Genomic DNA, 16,713 nt, shown 5'->3' on the forward strand with positions numbered 1-16,713 from the left:
TGGTTCACCAAGCAAAAAAAAGTGACTATTTTTGTAGCAGTCGTGGCGGCACAATAAACCGAGCAGTTAAAAAACAGTAGTCGCGACTTGACGAAGCAATCAACAGTTGTGACTTCAACACTAGATGCCTAGGCTTTAACGATGATCAAGCTATGTACTTTACTACAATTACACTGTCCTTCGGACTAGATGGAAAGCACATGTTAATGAACTTAAAACACTTCTGTGGAAGAGTAGGGGCTAACCCCCAGTGTTTCTGTTTCATTGCAGGCACGATTTGTCTAAAGCTTTCCCCAGGCTTCAAAATGTATACATGTAATTTACTTTTGAGGCATCCTCGGTTTCAATTTAAACTAATAATAACAAAAATACAGTCTAAGGTTTTAAATCTATATTTTATTTCTCCTATATTTGTACTGAAAGAATGCACACACCACAAACAGAAGAAGACATGTAACTTCACAGCACTACTGATAACAATAAACCTGGGCTGGAATTAACACATTGTAAACAAAAGCTCAAACAACACTGGAGAAGTTCTTCAAATTCTTCAGAAAACTCATACTTTGACTATAACAATTAGTGCATCAGAAAACTCAGATTTTAAAATTTTATATATTTAAGATAATTTCTTTTCAATAGAACTTTTCTCTTTGAGTCAGTAAAAATAGACTTGTAACCCTTGGGGAAACAATTATTTTGTTTTCAATGGCCACAAAAACTGCAAGGAGCCAGTGCGGAAGTCCATGTTTTATAAACATAAATACTGGGACACTTTTAATATACAGCTGCAGAGCACATCAGGTCTGCTGTGCTTTAAATCTTCCCAAGAAAGTGTTTCAACAAATTTTCAAATCATTCTTTCCAAACCACCTTTATCTTTTCTGTAATGGGAGTCTTTTGGAAGGGCCTGATGGCAACCTATCATGCGTTAGGCTAGGCTCATACTTCCTGTGAAATTTTGGCGTCACAATTAATTTCGCAATGATTAATTAGCAGTTGAACTGCTGCGAAACATTCGCTGCGAAAATAATCATGTGACATTAATATTCGCATCACATTCCCATTCGCAGGGCCCATTTAACCGGGCTCAAGCTGGACAAAATAACTGTTGCAGGAAATACTTGCAGGTAAATATTTTTAAGAGACCTGCACAAATTATTCTTACTCTGATCAAGATATACTGTATGACTCACTACAAAACACTGTAATTTACACCCCAAAGCTTGGAAAACGTTAACGAATTACTTAACAGAGCTACATTTAAAACAAAGGCAGCTGTGTTTAAATTGAGCTAAGTAGGATTTGACAGTGCACGTTGGAAAAACGATATGGAAAGGTTTCCCGTAACACAATGTAACGACTATCTCTTAAATGAGTTGGGTGGTTCTGAAAAGAACCGTTGGTTTCAACTCGACATTTCGATCAGTATGCTCTGATTGTCCTCTGGAGAAAAAAAAGAGCTACTGTGGCTAAGGCAGGCTGCCCATGTAGCAACAATATATTAGGGCTCGAAATACCCACTGGTCCACTCTGGAATGGGTACAGTGAACTTAGAACTGCGCCACTTACATGTACCATGGATCTAAACATGTCTAGCAGTGGTACCACTGTGTTCCTCCCAATGTAAAAACATAACACGCTTCATTTGAGTTTGAATGATTCACTGCTTAGGTTTTCAAACCAAACAAATTCTCTAAAGCTTGTCAAAAGAACAAGGTAGAATATATTTCTGTTGCTGTAAGAATAATTCTGGCCAAGTGAAAGTTCTGAGATGCAAGCTCTGTGGTCGTGTGGATATTTCCTTGAAAATAACCCTTGTAAATTGTAAATAAAAAGAATCCTCCTGCCAAAGCCAAAACGCTGTTAAAAAACACTCAGCCTTACGATAAAACCCTAAGCAAACAAGCTAAGCTGGAAAAGTTTCTCTACAACATTAATTTTTTTGCTTAGGGCCTACTTCAAATGATTTGATTCAGTTTACACATGCAAAATGTTAATCCTTAAGAGCAGATCGAGCTTATTGCGATGGTACAAAATTAATTAACTACAGGAGAGACGTTTACCGGTTCATTAATTAAGTACGATTCAACTCGACAAATGAACTTTCTGAAACTTTCCGAAACACATTACAAATTGGACCATAGAGCAAGGAACATGGCTATACATGGTCTGATACATAGTCACAAATGTTGAAAATGTGAGTCCTAACTCACTCTGTTCCTTGCTGTATGAGTGCCACACAACATTTGCCAACAAGAATTACACACGGGCATAAATTTGGCAACTTGTGGTTCCCTACTATGGTTCCTACTTGGGTTTGGGTTGAGTACGAAAAGCCCATGATAAGTACAGTGTAACAGACTAAAGAAGCTAATTGGGTTGTTAATGGTAAATATATTGATACAAAGTTCTACTTCGCTTCTCATTTGATTATACCAATACTATTAATGTATTAACATCCAAGTTAAAACCCAGGGGTTTTGCTGGTACAGGTTTTAATCACAGTCGTGACAGTAATGAAAGACTATTAGACAACAACTCAGGAGCACAGCAGTTTCAACAACAAACTTTCTGGTTTCTTTTCAATTTAGGTACACCGTAAATCAATAATCTACACAGACTGGTACCTTTACTGAAAGTTTAGTTACACAGTAGCAAATGGCACAGGTATAAGACCAATTAAAATGGCCGCAGCACGGCAGACCCTTACATTACTGTTAAATCTATTGCCATTTTTTAGGGTGGGATTTCAAATTGTTTAACTATTCCCTATCTCACCTTTTTGGTTTGAGCCAACTACAATGGCTAGGGTCAAACTATGCACACTGGATTGTAGCACTTTTCCAACTGAGTGATGTTCATCTCTCTATTTCAGAGGGTGTCTGAATTTTTCACCGGCGTAAACAGCATTTGCTCCAAGCTCCTCTTCAATTCTGTAGTTGACAGAAATTGTTTTAAAAGTCACAAAAAAGACATGAAACAAGGTCCGTCTTTCAATAAAAGCCTACATTGTAATTTTTAAAAAAACAAAATCAACAAATGAGAAAACAAACTTCATCTGTAGCAAACTGCTTACCAACCAAAAGGAACCTACAGTATAAATGCAACAAGTAGGTAGGCCTAACGACCCAACGTCTTAACCCTTGCAGAGTCTTTCTCAAACTTTGTGTCAAACAATAATTTGATGGTGATCATGGCTAAAAGTGTTGATCTCCGCCAAGGAAATACGGTCCGGTTCTTGCCAAATACTGTCCATTCCTGTAATTTCTGCACCCTGACACTATTTGTGACACCAGACACTATTTAACACCGTGCACTTATTGCACCAGACACTGTTTGGCACATATACCATAATTTCCTGCAGAAAAGATGCTTGGTGGATAGGATGCAGTAAAAAAAAATCTCTGAACAAAATATTTTAGGTCCCAATGTATAAGGCGCATTTCTGTCAAGACGCACCATGATAACCAACGCAGGCTTGGCAGGTCCCATTCACTACGTGTACATCAACACATACAGGGTCACTGTGATGACAAGAACCCACGACTTATGCAAAGAATGTATGTTAGGTCACATTATTACCTTAGTATCTGGTTGTACTTGGCCAGGCGTTCAGAGCGGCACGGGGCACCGGTCTTAATCTGGCCGGTGCACAGCCCAACGACCAGATCAGCGATGAATGTATCTTCGGTTTCACCGCTGCGGTGGCTTACCATGACACCCCATCCGTTAGACTGAGCCAGCTTACACCTGCAGTCAAAAGCAAGAGTAATCATAAAGACGCATTCATAGATACGTACGGGGTAGGGGATTTTGAGGCATGGCATGGTGAGGTATTAATATATATTTGGTTTGCGGTAACACCATGTGTGTATCCACTTGCTAGGTACATATTGTTCTTTTGAGAACTTGTCTTGCTTTATATTCTACTACTGCAGAGTAGATTTTCGGAATTCGGGAGACTTCTCAGTTCTGAAACGAAACTGTCCAGCTTTTAACTACTGATTTCAAGCGCCCAGGTTGTAATTAAAAACAGGACAGTTCTTTTCAGAATTGAGATGTCTCCCCGTTGGACTTTAAACCGTTTCATGAAACTGTTTTACTAATTTCTCAAAAACAGCACCTCAGCAAATAATATTGTAAGGGAAGCTCTACCACCATTATCTTTAAACCGTGTAAGTTTAATGTAAATCTGTGGACATTTGTGTTTTGTGCCGTACAAAAAGTACCCAATCCCTTTAAAGTTGGGGAGGTAGTTATTTCTGCTCTACCAGCCAGGCTTCTGATGAATGATACCTAAGCATTTACCTCCCTATAAACTGTAAAGGGGGTAACCCTGTTTCAGCCCCAGGAGTAGGTGGAAACGGCACTTGGAAAAATAGTTGGTTGTAGCCCACAACTTAAAGTGGCCCTCAGGCCTTGAGTGTCTGGTGGCATGCGTACCCCCCCCCCCCCCCCTCAAAAAAAAACAAAAAACCCCAACAAACAGATAAAACCTTTTACCACTGACATGACAGTATAAATGTTTGACTCACGCTTCAATAGACTCCGTCACGGATCCGATCTGATTGACCTTCAGGAGGAGACAATTGCATGATTTCTTCTCGATGGCCGTCTTGATTCGTTTTGGGTTAGTGACGGTAAGATCATCTCCAACAACCTGAATGTCAGTACGGCTGGTGAAGTCAGACCAGGATTCCCAATCGTCCTGATCATGGGAGTCTTCGATGGAAACAACTGAAATAAGAACAAATCTGTTACGTTATCTCCACTTTTTCTTCTTTTTTTTAATGCAAGTTTGCCCCAAACAAGGCTTAAAGCCACTCTAGGTAAGCAGGTAAGGGGCTTCAAGAAGAAAATGGTTTAACATGAAAACAACTCAGGAGAGCTGGAGGCAGGAATTGATATTCCTCTTAAAACAGTCCAGATTGTAGGATGGGGGGGAAACATCCACCAGGCCAGGCGTTCCAAAGAGATGCAGTATGTGGCATAAAGCTGTTGAAATGACACTTTGTTCTACATCTCAACAAATCAAGAGTGTAAGGGTGAGAAGAAGCAGAAAGTCTGGTTTCACGCTCAAACACCCTCATAGGAAGAACTAGGTCAGACACACTGGTGGCACAAAATATCTGTAGAGAAGACAGAGGCTGGCTACAGACCTACGGTGGGAAAGAGCTTGTAACGTTGACCCCAACACTTCAACAAGATTAACAATACACTTCTGCACCCTATCTAATAAAGATAAATGACAGGCAGAAGCTCCAGCCCAGATGTAACAACAGTATTCCAATAGGGGACATATAGTTGTCTTATACAGGCAGACAGGTAGAGAGAGTTTGAACGGTGAACCAGTGGACTCAATTATTAAGCAGAGAGTATCAGAGCTCAATAGATGGTAAAGTGACCAACCAGTGTAAATTGAACCTCCGTGGTTGTTCTTTCATCAGAACCTACCTGGGTAATCTTTGATGAAATCCAGGTACAAAGCTGTCAGCTCTTTACCAGTCAACTGTAAGAATAAATCAAACAGTCATATTAATTATACATATGTGTATGGTTTAACCAGAGAGCAGAGCTCAATAGATGGGTTGCATTACGCGTCATCGACCGCCATCTTTGATGTAAAACAACGGAAAAGTGCCATATACATGTATGGAGACACCTATTGCCACCCATCTATAGATGATAATATGGTTTGTTTAAAGACAGTGGACACTATTGGTAATTGTCAAAGACCAGTCTCCTCACTTGGTGTATCTAAACACATGCATTAAATAACAAACCTGTGAAAATTTGAGCTCAATTGGTCGTCGAAGTTGCGAGATACGAATGAAATAAAAAATAAACACTTGTCACACGAAGTTGTGTGCTTTCAGATGCTTGATTTCGAGACCTCAATTTCTAAACTTGAGGTTTCGAAATCAAATTCGTGGGAAATTACTTCTTTCTCGAAAACTACGTCACTTCAGAGGGAGCCGTTTCTCACAATGTTTTATATTATCAACCTCTCCCCATTGCTCATTACCAAGTGAGGTTTTATGCTGATAATTATTTTGAGTAATTACCAATAGTGTCCACTGCCTTTAAAAAACTCCTCATTTCATGTCTACTTGCCAGGGTTGTTTAGTTTCATACTTGATTGCAAATACTTTTGTGGCAATTGATAAGAGTTTTTAATGTGGTTAACCCGCAGTACATGTAAAAGCTCTGAAATATTCATGGGATTTTAGGCAATGCATGGTGAGTATCAGTATTAGGTTTGCGGTAACATCATGTATGTATCTACTTGCCTTGTAGAATATGTTCTTTTGAGAACTTGTCTTGCTTTATATTCTACTATCGCAGAGTAGATTTTTCAGAATTTGGGCGACTTCTCAGTTCTCAAAAGAACTGTCCTGCTTTTTAACTACTACCTGGGAGGAAGGTAGGAAATCAGCTGGGACTACTACTTTTGCTTTAATGGATCAAGAGGACTTCTTGTATTAACCTCACTACCTCATCAACGTTTCAACTAGCTTGCTCTAGTCATCGTCAGGAGACTATTAGTTGTACTTACGAATTTGGAAGGATCAGAGTCCTTGTTCTTGAAGTCCAGATCGTATTTTTTGTCACGGTGGAACTCGGACGCAGCAACATCCATACCGATCTTGACCTTGTCTGTGTAGCCAGCTCTTGCAATGGCTTCCTTCAAAAGCTCAAGTCCTGTCAGAAAAATTAAGACTAAGAGTTCATCCCTTGCTCTCAGACATGTGTCAGGCCTGTTTGCTTCGTTTTTGAATGGGCAAGGGCACCAAGGCATGTTCTCCTTGGTAAAGGGCATCCGATGAGGACACTAAATCTCTACTGTGGAGAGTATTTCTAGGGCACCTAGGGAATGACAAGGGGGCAATCGCCTTCATTGCCTCTGTGAAGTATCAAAGCCGGTGCTTTTTTTGACGGCATTCTACTTTTTTCATTCATGGGGAGTCATGGCCGAGAGGTTAAGAGCAACACATTCAAGTTCTGGATGCTGAGTCATCAAAAACAAGAAAAAAAAACTGTGGATGTTTTTGTCAGGGATCTTGTGGAAACACACATACATGTTTCTTTCAAATGTGACAGTCAAATATTTTGTTTAGTTTTTACAAAATTATTTCTATAAACTTCGAACGAAAATTTCAATAAAGCTCTTGACAAACCTTCACGATTGTCCTGAATGTTGGGAGCAAATCCACCTTCATCACCGACATTGGTTGCTAGGGAATTAAAACAAAGATTCAAGACCACGTCAAGATTAATTGAACCATCTAAGTTCTTAAAATGATTTAATATGTTAAATTTGAACTCACATCAGTGTAAGGGTAAAACCAAAATTAACATTCTTTTTTAAAGGCAGTGGACACTATTGGTAATTGTCAAAGACTTGCCTTCACAGTTGGTGTATCTCAACATATGCATAAAATAACAAACCTGTGAAAATTTCAGCTCAATCGGTCATCAAAGTTGCGAGATAATAATGAAAGAAGAAAACACCCTTGTCACGCGAAGTTGTGTGCGTTTAGATGGTTGGTTTCGAGACCTCAATGTCTAAACTCGAGGTCTCAAAATCAAATTCGTGGAAAATTACTTCTTTCTCCAAAACTATGGCACTTCAGAGGGAGCTGTTTCTCACAATGTTTTATACCACCAACCTCTCCCCATTACTTGTCACCAAGAAAGGTTTTATGCTAATAAATATTTTGACTAATTACCAATAGTGTCCACTGCCTTTAATATAAATCTTTGCCGTACCTGCTGCTAAAATATAGGCTTCGAATTGCCTATAAAAGTAGAATATAATGATCTGCCTGTAATGACTCGAAATTGAACGGTTTTCCTTATACTAATCAGTCTAACCATATGCATTTCATAAAAAACAGTTTCAAACACATTTCATAGACCAACTTGTCAAATCCAAGGCAACGTGTCCTTTTAAGCTGTTTATACATTTTGCCTAAAAGAAGTTCAGGCTCTGTGGCTCTTTTGTATGTTCTGTAAACAAGTAATATCACCCTTACACAGTCTTCTGTACAAAACTCGCCACTTGATGTAGCACAATGTATAGTACCTTGCATTCTAAACCATGAAACAATATTGAGTAGTCAGACAATAAGAAGGTACAATGTGATTTTAACTTTACCATCTTGTCCGTATTTGCTCTTGATAACTGCCTTCAGGTTCTGGTAAATCTCAGCTCCAATTCTCATGGCTTCCTTGAAGGAGCCAGCACCTGATGAAAAGGATCACATATTAAAAATCAGTTCTCGTTATTACATGTTTCTTGCATCTTGCATTGTTGTACTCTCCTACAAGCATTGCTGCTGTCCTAGAGAGGGTAGGTTGCAAGATCTAAGTTGTCTTGTGTGCTTGGTCTGTCAAGATTGTGCTTAAGATGGTGATTTTGTCAATTTATTGTACTGCTCAATTCTCACCTGGTGTATCCCAACATACATGTATGCATAAAATAACAAATCAGTTAAAATTTGGACTCAATTGGGCATCGAAGTTGCAAGAGATCTATGAAAGAAAGAACACCCTTGTTGCACAAATTTGTGTGCTTTCAGATGCATAATAAAATGCTTCAAACTAAAAGTCTTTTATTAGTTTCAAATATTAGAGTGAGAAATTACTTCTTTCTCATAAAACTATGTTACTTCAGAGGGGGAGCCATTTCTCACATTGTTTTATATCACTAACAGCTCTCCGTCAAGGGTTCGAATCCCACCCGAGTAATATGCCTGTAAGATTTTTACAGTGCTAACACACATCGGTGTATGGGTAAAAACCAATATTATTAGCTCCCCGTTGCTCATTACAAAGTAAGTTTGTTGTGCTAGTAATTATTTTGAGTAATTACCAATAGTGTCCAGTGCCTTTTAGACTCACCTGTTGGAAGGAGCATAAACTCCTGCATGGCAAGCTTGTTACCGGCATGGCTACCACCATTGATCACATTGAAAGCCTGCAAGAAAGTGTTTAAAAAATTTAATAAAAATTAAAAGAAATTGTGCGCTTTGGTACTCCACGTTACTAAGCATTCTTCCAAATGTACATGTAGAACAGGAATTCAGCACTTGCACATAAGCGGAGAATGGTGATCCTAAGCACAGAATTCGGCACAGAATTCGGCGTTAAAGGAACATGTTGCCTTGGATCGGTTGAGTTGGTCTTTGAAAAGCGTTTGTAAAAGCGTTTATAAGCGCTTGTTATAAAATGCATATGGTTAGAAAGATGTTTTAAAAGTAGAATACAATGATCCACACAAATTTGCCTCGAAATTGCGTGGTTTTTCTTTTACTTTGCGAACTAACACGGTTGGCCATTTAAATTTGACTCCCATAAAAGGACGAGATAAAAGGAAAACCACGCAATTTCGAGTGATACTTGTGTGGATCATTATATTCTACTTTTAAATTATCTATCAAACCATATGCATTTTATAACAAACGGTTACACACACTTTTCAAAGACCAACTCGACCGATGCAAGGCAACGTGTTCCTTTAAGCAGAGCCATTAATTGCGCCCCGATGTATTGTTCCACCCGGCAGTGTCACTGAGCTCCAAGGTCAAGCCTGATTCTTTTTTTAGTTTGGATTGTATTTTTGACATTTCCCTTCTGCCATGTCTACCCTTGAATCATGTACAGATGTAGGAACTAAATAAATGCATGTGTGTTTCCATGACACAAAGAAGTTTTAAGCTTCATTGTAAGGTAATCCTAATATAACTAAATAGTCTTTTAAAGCAATACACTTCCTCCTTTCCAGGACCTGTAACAATACAAAGCAGTCCATCTCCCCCCCCCCCCCAACAAAGAAGAGAAGAACAGGAAGCAACTGGATACAAGATTAGGGGGGATTTGTTAATACTTACTGGTACTGGAAGGATGACTTGTTTGTTTCCAGCAAGTTGAGCAATGTACTGATACAAGGGCACACCAGATGAAGCAGCCCCAGCCTTGCAGACGGCTAGAGATACACCCAAGATGGCGTTGGCTCCAAGCTTGGCTATCAATAAAAAAAACACACAAAATAAACAGACATGCAACCTGCTAATTGCACTTCACTTTTGTACAGCGTTTTTCAGTTTTCTCTGGCACAGTTTTGAAAAAGAAAAAGAGGAAATCAGCTGATCAGCTGAAAAGTTGCATGCCTGATAAATACTTGTAATGACACTGGAGTTCTCAATTCTCAATGTATTCTCATGTTTTCCCCTTCCAGCATTTGGTTTTGGTTACATTGGTTAAAATTGCAGAAAAACAAAATGGATGCAGTATGATAAATGATTAATTCAAAAAGGAAGCACCTTTAATTTGTTATTCATTTTGTTCATCATTATTTTGATTAAAAAGACACTTACAGTAAAAGTGCTGAATTATTGTCTCTATTGTGCAATACGATAAAAAGCAGAAAACAATAAAGTGCATAATCGAAACAAAACCCCAAAGATAAAAAGGGCATTAGACAAAAAGAAAAACTTTGTGCAATGTATCACAGTACGTGTCAATAAAAAGGTTACCAGTTACTGGCAATCTCAGGTAAAACAGAACATTCTAATTGAAGTATTCATTCATAATGAATGTTCTGGATTCATACTTTAAGAACAAATTGAAAGCGAAGAGAGGTTTCCTGAACTACATGGGTTGTTTGCGCCAAGACAATTTACTCTGCTTTCTGTTTACGTAAAATCTCACAAATGATTCTTTTGGCATGTCATGGCTGTTCGATCAGGTACATCAGACTCCAAGCTCTGTGCCAAATTCCATAGAGCTGCTTCAAAGACAGTGGACACAATTGGTCTTGGTAATTACTCAAAATAATTATTAGCATAAAAACTTACTTGGTAACAAGTAATGGGGAGAGGTTGATGTATAAAACATTGTGAGAAACGGCTTTCTCTGAAGTGACGTGGTTTTCGAGAAATGGGTAGTTTTCCACGAATTTGATTTTGAGACCTCAGAATTAGATATTGAGGTCTCGAAATCAAGTATCTGAAAGCACAAAACTTTGTGTGACAAGGGTGTTTTTTTCTTTCATCATTATCTCGGAACAGGTTTGTTATTGTCTTTAAGCAGGAAACTATGGTTAAAAGCTTTCTGTTAAGCAAAAATAAGCAGGATACCAGTCATAGATTGTACAAGTGGCATGGTATTTTGGTAGGTAACATTTTTCTGGTAAGCAAACAACTGTTTAAGCTAGCTACATTTTGCATCTAGGAAGCTCTATGAAATTAGCCCTGGTTTTCAGCGCCAGAGTGTGTGTTCAAGTCCTGGTCTTGACACTTGTGTCCTTAAAGCAAGACACTTAACCATACTTGCTTCATCCTTGGGACGTAAAACTAAGGGTTTAATGTTTTGCATTTTAACTTACACTTGTTTTCTGTGCCATCAAGACTGAGCATAAACTGATCCACTTCAGTCTGTTTGGTAACGTCTAAGTTCTGAGGAATGAACAGAATTGTACAAACATATTTGTAATTATAAATTATCAACAACTATGTTAACACATCATTTATAATATACAGTAGGCCTATTGCTGATTATTCAGGAGGTCCAAAGCCTTCAACAGAAACAAAGGAAAATTGGGTTGAACAAAGAACAAATTATTACAGCTGGGTTTGAACCCGGACTTCCCAATTAATGTGCCAGAAGTCACAGGTTCAAATCCAACTCTGGTAAGGTTTACTATTCTTTAAAATATAAACTATTTGAAACAGGGCCCTCAAGAACTAACCTTGGCAATCAAAGCCGGAGCGATGATGTCGTTGATGTTCTTTATGGCTTTATCGACTCCCTTGCCAAGAAACCTCTTTGGATCTTTGTCTCGAAGCTCCAGGGCCTCATAGATCCCAGTGGAGGCACCGCTTGGCACAGCTGCCCGGAAAACCCCTATTAAAAAAGAAGGAATTAACTTAACCATGTTAACGTGTTGAACAAAGAAAAGTTTGTTTGTTTGTTTAGATGTTCTCCCCATTAAGGGAACTCGGCAAGGTTGGTGTAACCCAACATTATGCATAAAATACGAACCTGTGAAATTTTGAGCTCAATCGATCATTGAAGTTGCAAGAGAAATGAACGAAAGAAAATGTATTAGGCATCTGAAAGCATACAATTGTGCGACATGGGGAAATAAACACCAAGCTGGCAATAACCAATCTCTCTCATACATTGTAGACGACAATACTTGTTCTAGTCGTTGTGAAATCAGCAGTTAGCTTGGTGGATTCGAACCCACAACCTTAATTGCAAGGCATGCAGTCTAACCACTGGACCACAGTGACAAGTTTACTACAGTGGGATTTGAACCAATGCTCATCCGATTCACATGGTGGTGCTCTACCAAATGCTAGCCCCTAGTTTATGTTGCTGGTCTCCCTATTTTGTCAATATATTTGTTTGGGGTGCCAGTCAGTTTAGCCATCCCTTAGTAACATGTGTCTACCATCGAACCAGAATTGCACCAAAATTTACAATGCACAATATATAAAGGAAGAGTTGAGCCAGGGAAAAAACCTTCATGCTCAAGCTTGCTGTATGCATCAGGGGAAAGTATGTACAACAGCACTGTTTCATTTCTGGCATAACTTATGTACATGTAATATGAGATTTCACAATGTGAAAAGTCCAGGAAAATTGCTTCCTGATCTGGAATCCCTCTTGTTCTATACATTAAAACCTCTCAGATGTTCTAATTCAGGAAGTTTGCAGACTCTGTGTATCATTGGAAATACAAACTACAGGTTTGGACACAATGTGGACAATTAAAATGTAACTATTTCTCCCTTTTGTAATTGCTTTACTCTTTTAAGGCTAAAGGAACATTAGAGAAAATCTTGAAATCAGGAAAAATTCTGTGAAATCACTTGTACAGAGCCCGATTTAAAGAGCTGCTGAAGCAGACAACAGTGCCTTAAAATCTTCTGCTAAGTAAAAATCAATAGTAATACCAGTCATAGTTGGCATATGATATGATATCATTATTGGTAATCTTAATCTGGTTAGTATTTTGTTTTGGAGTTAAGCTACTTTGAATGCAGCACCATAACTTGGTACAAAAACTGCCTACAGCTTTTTGTCTAATATTTTTTTGACATTTGCAAAGGTTTTACCCCTGCAAAAAAAAGGAACGTCTGGTAAGCTTTAGTGAACACTACATTATTTGTACAAAACCTTCGTATTTGGAGAATAATCTAACGATATGTCTGTTTACTAAGGGACTTTATACTTAACCCCATTATATATTGATATTCCCGCCTTAATAAAAAAAAGTTTTCTGATAACCGAATATATGAAATCATTTTTATTGTCTTTACCCTTTTCAGTTGTGAGGTCAACTTCGACTGTTGGGTTGCCCCTACTATCGAAAATCTGACGCGCGAAGATCTTTGTGATAGGCATGATTGTTCAGTCTAGCTGATCTGAAAAATAAGCAATAATAATACTGATAATGATAACAAAAAACATGCATGTAAAGAAATACAAATTACCAATTAATTACTACATATTCCTTAACATTTCTATTTAAAGTCACCTGGAAATAGAATTTTTTTTCTTTCAAACATAAGAGTATATGCTTACGAACAATAATTTTAACAATTGTTTTAGTAATTGTTTGTCACGATTTTTATGTTTAAAAAATATATAAAGTTGTTTGGGGGCTGACTCCGCCTACCCCTTTTGTGACGTCAATTGAGGCAGACTTTGCCTGCAATGCGTAAAGTAAACACACGTGCAAAGTACATGTACGTCCAAGTCGTGAGTTGGTACATATTTCAAAAAGTGTTTTTCTGCATTCAGCAGCAATACACCCTCATTTTGCCGGAAAAAAACACGACTTGGTCCGTATATGTACTTTGCAATTGTGTTTACTCTACGCATTACAGGTAAAGTCTGCCTCGATTGACGTCACGAACAGGGCCCTCTCGAGTCGGGGTCTACTCTTAAATTTGTAAATAACAAATTCCACTCATCAAAACACTATATATTAGTGACAAAAACTTTATTTTGAAAAAATACCACTTCCAGGTGACTTTAAACATTCTTGTTAAATTTATGTAGTTTTTTTGCTTGGGTAAAACAAGCCATCAATTAATAAATAGCCCAAACAAACATTTGAGATTGCATTAAATATTGATTATTTGATTATTTTGTTGGTGAATTTTTTGAAAAACATTGGACATGGTAAATATAGGAGATCAAGTGTGTTATTGCAATGCTTTGTCATTGTTATTGATTACAAATCTGAGTCGCACAAGGCATTTCTTATTACGTGAACAATAGTTTCCTGCATACCTGGGCCCAATTTCATAGAGCTGCTAAAGCGCAAAAAGTTGCTTAGCACAACAAAAATTATGTTTACCGAAGTAAGGTTACCAGCCCAACTACCATTTCATACGTACCATTTGTGACTGGTATCCTGCTCATTTCTGATTAGCAGACAATTGTTCAGCAACTATTTTCTGCTTTAAAGCAGCTCTATGAATTTTGGCCCTGATCATGCTGATGATACATGTACTTCAAGGAGGGCAATAGAAGCAAGCCCTTATTTTATAATGCACATGGAAGTCATTTGAGTAGGGCGCCCTCGCCTAGTACTTTTTTTCTGAAACAATTGTTAAAAGTTTAATGTCATTTGAACACAACCTTTCTGAGTTTAGCATTTTGATTTATATTGAAATTAAAAAGCCAGGAAATAATGCATTTTTATGTATAAAAAAACATTAATTTAAAATAAAAACCAAGCAAAATTCCAAGTTTGTAATTTCTGAACTCTGAAAAACAACAACAATGCAATATCTAAAATACATATAAACTGGGTTGATCATGTTGATAACTACCGTACATGTACATGTATTACAAATTTAAGTGTATCGTAGGAGGTCCTGTTTCCAAAGTGTCCCTAAAACTGAGGCAAATCTTTCACCTCTCTGCACGCGATTTAAACAGTCCCTAGATAAAAAAAATTGTGGTTTGACTTGCCAAGCAAAGAGTCTCCTCTCCCTTGACCAAACCTAGAAACATGTATGGCTCCACTGTTTAACTGCACTTGTTAATGCAATAGTTTTGGTATTTTGGGCATTTCTACAAGGTAGAAAAAAATATGTCATAAAGTTGGGGCCATATAAAAAAAATTGCCCACCGAAAAAGTTTCATCAAACACTTTTCAATTCACAACTCCTGATGATCAAATCATGTGACTGACATTCTGCTGAGCATTCTGGAAACAAAATACAGAGGCGTAAAGAAGCCATGTGCCTTATAAAGATGTATATCATTTTCTAATATATTTTGAGAATTTGTTTTTAACCCTCATATTATTATTATTACTATTAATATTACAATTTAAACATAGGCTTGGTGATTCAATCAGGCCCCCTATCACGATCACTGTTTATTTATACACTTTATTAAAAATGTTCAGAAAAGTAAAAAGACAAAAAACTAATTAAAAACCAGATTTGAAAGCCAAGAATTATTTATACTTTTTTGTGTGTGCAAATTACCATGTAATTTTTTAAAATGTAATAAGTTTTTTTCAATAAAATGAAAACAACTGCTGGCTATAGAGTCATACACAAAGTCTTACAGAACACTTGTGGTCACTGCAGATGTTTCTTCCACGTATGGCTTCACCGGAAAATAAAAACAAATGGGATGCTGTTAAAGTCATCGAAGATCGGTGCGTGGTGTGAAAATTTCAATGTCCATCAAGTTTTAATATTAGTATGCAAACTTCTTATAAACAAATGAAGGTAATTAGGGCATCAGTTGATATATTATGGCATCATTATTTTTTTCCAATTCAAAGAAAAAGACATAGGGCAGTCTTGGCCTAAATACCTTGAAAACAGGACAGGGCAAGGGGAGGATATAAGTTTATTTTATCCCAATTAAATTTATGTAATAATATCATGAAACAAACAACACTAGTCTCATCAGATATGACAGATGAAATACAAAACGTATTAGTATATATAAAATTAGAAGTTTAAATTTAGTTACAAAATAAAATAAAACAAAAGCTAGATTAACATAACAATACACAACAAATGAAAATGATGTGGCTGCCACCACAAATACACTATATTATAAAATACAGTTAATGGACTAACTATCTACAACAGTTCTTTAAATTAACAAAATAACTTATACACTTTACAAATAATTTACAGTCAGACATAAAATAGTTAAACTCTACACTACCATATCGGCCGCATATCTTTCCCATGTAATAAATGCAATGGTACCCTCAAGCGCTATCTGCGCTATACCCGCAACACCAGGCATCCACCATTGCCCTATTTAGAAAACTAAATTTGGCACGTACGCCAAGATAGAAGTGCACACCCAAATATGTAACCGGCTTCACAAAACTGACAAAAACCTCTAAAGAAAAAAAAAAGCATACTCTCAAACTTAGCAAATTTAAACATCGAATTATAAACAACTGTAGTGTTGAATAAAAAACATTTTAAAGACCTAGTTTACCTTTTTTTGTTGATAATCACAAAGAGTGTTCGAGCTTTTCTCACGGCTGATCTGGATTTTTGAGGCAGAGAGACCGGTAGGTTGCAACCTTTCACCCTTGACCTTTAATGGGATTTTAATATTTCAAAATTGTTAAAATAATCAAAAATATATAATCTAAATAAATAATTTTAAATTAACAAACCCTAATGTAAAATAATGTTT

At 37.3% G+C, this 16,713-nt stretch overlaps 1 protein-coding gene across 1 annotated transcript; it reads right to left on the reverse strand.

Moving 5' to 3' along the window:
• Positions 1–376: 376 nt before the first annotated feature.
• LOC139950565 (alpha-enolase-like) lies at positions 377–16,612 on the reverse strand. The gene is made up of 13 exons (XM_071949309.1): positions 16,510–16,612; positions 13,335–13,439; positions 11,756–11,910; positions 11,393–11,462; positions 9,897–10,030; positions 8,908–8,983; positions 8,162–8,251; positions 7,182–7,238; positions 6,560–6,705; positions 5,458–5,512; positions 4,539–4,740; positions 3,586–3,753; positions 377–2,936 (listed from the first exon to the last, which is right to left on the reverse strand). Exons 2-13 carry the CDS (start codon positions 13,417–13,419, stop codon positions 2,870–2,872), a joined length of 1,305 nt encoding a protein of 434 aa, XP_071805410.1. The 5' UTR covers positions 13,420–13,439; positions 16,510–16,612; the 3' UTR covers positions 377–2,869.
• Positions 16,613–16,713: the final 101 nt, after the last annotated feature.

The sequence above is a fragment of the Asterias amurensis genome, chromosome 18 (genome assembly GCF_032118995.1).
Source record: "Asterias amurensis chromosome 18, ASM3211899v1".
Lineage (NCBI taxonomy): Eukaryota > Metazoa > Echinodermata > Asteroidea > Forcipulatida > Asteriidae > Asterias > Asterias amurensis.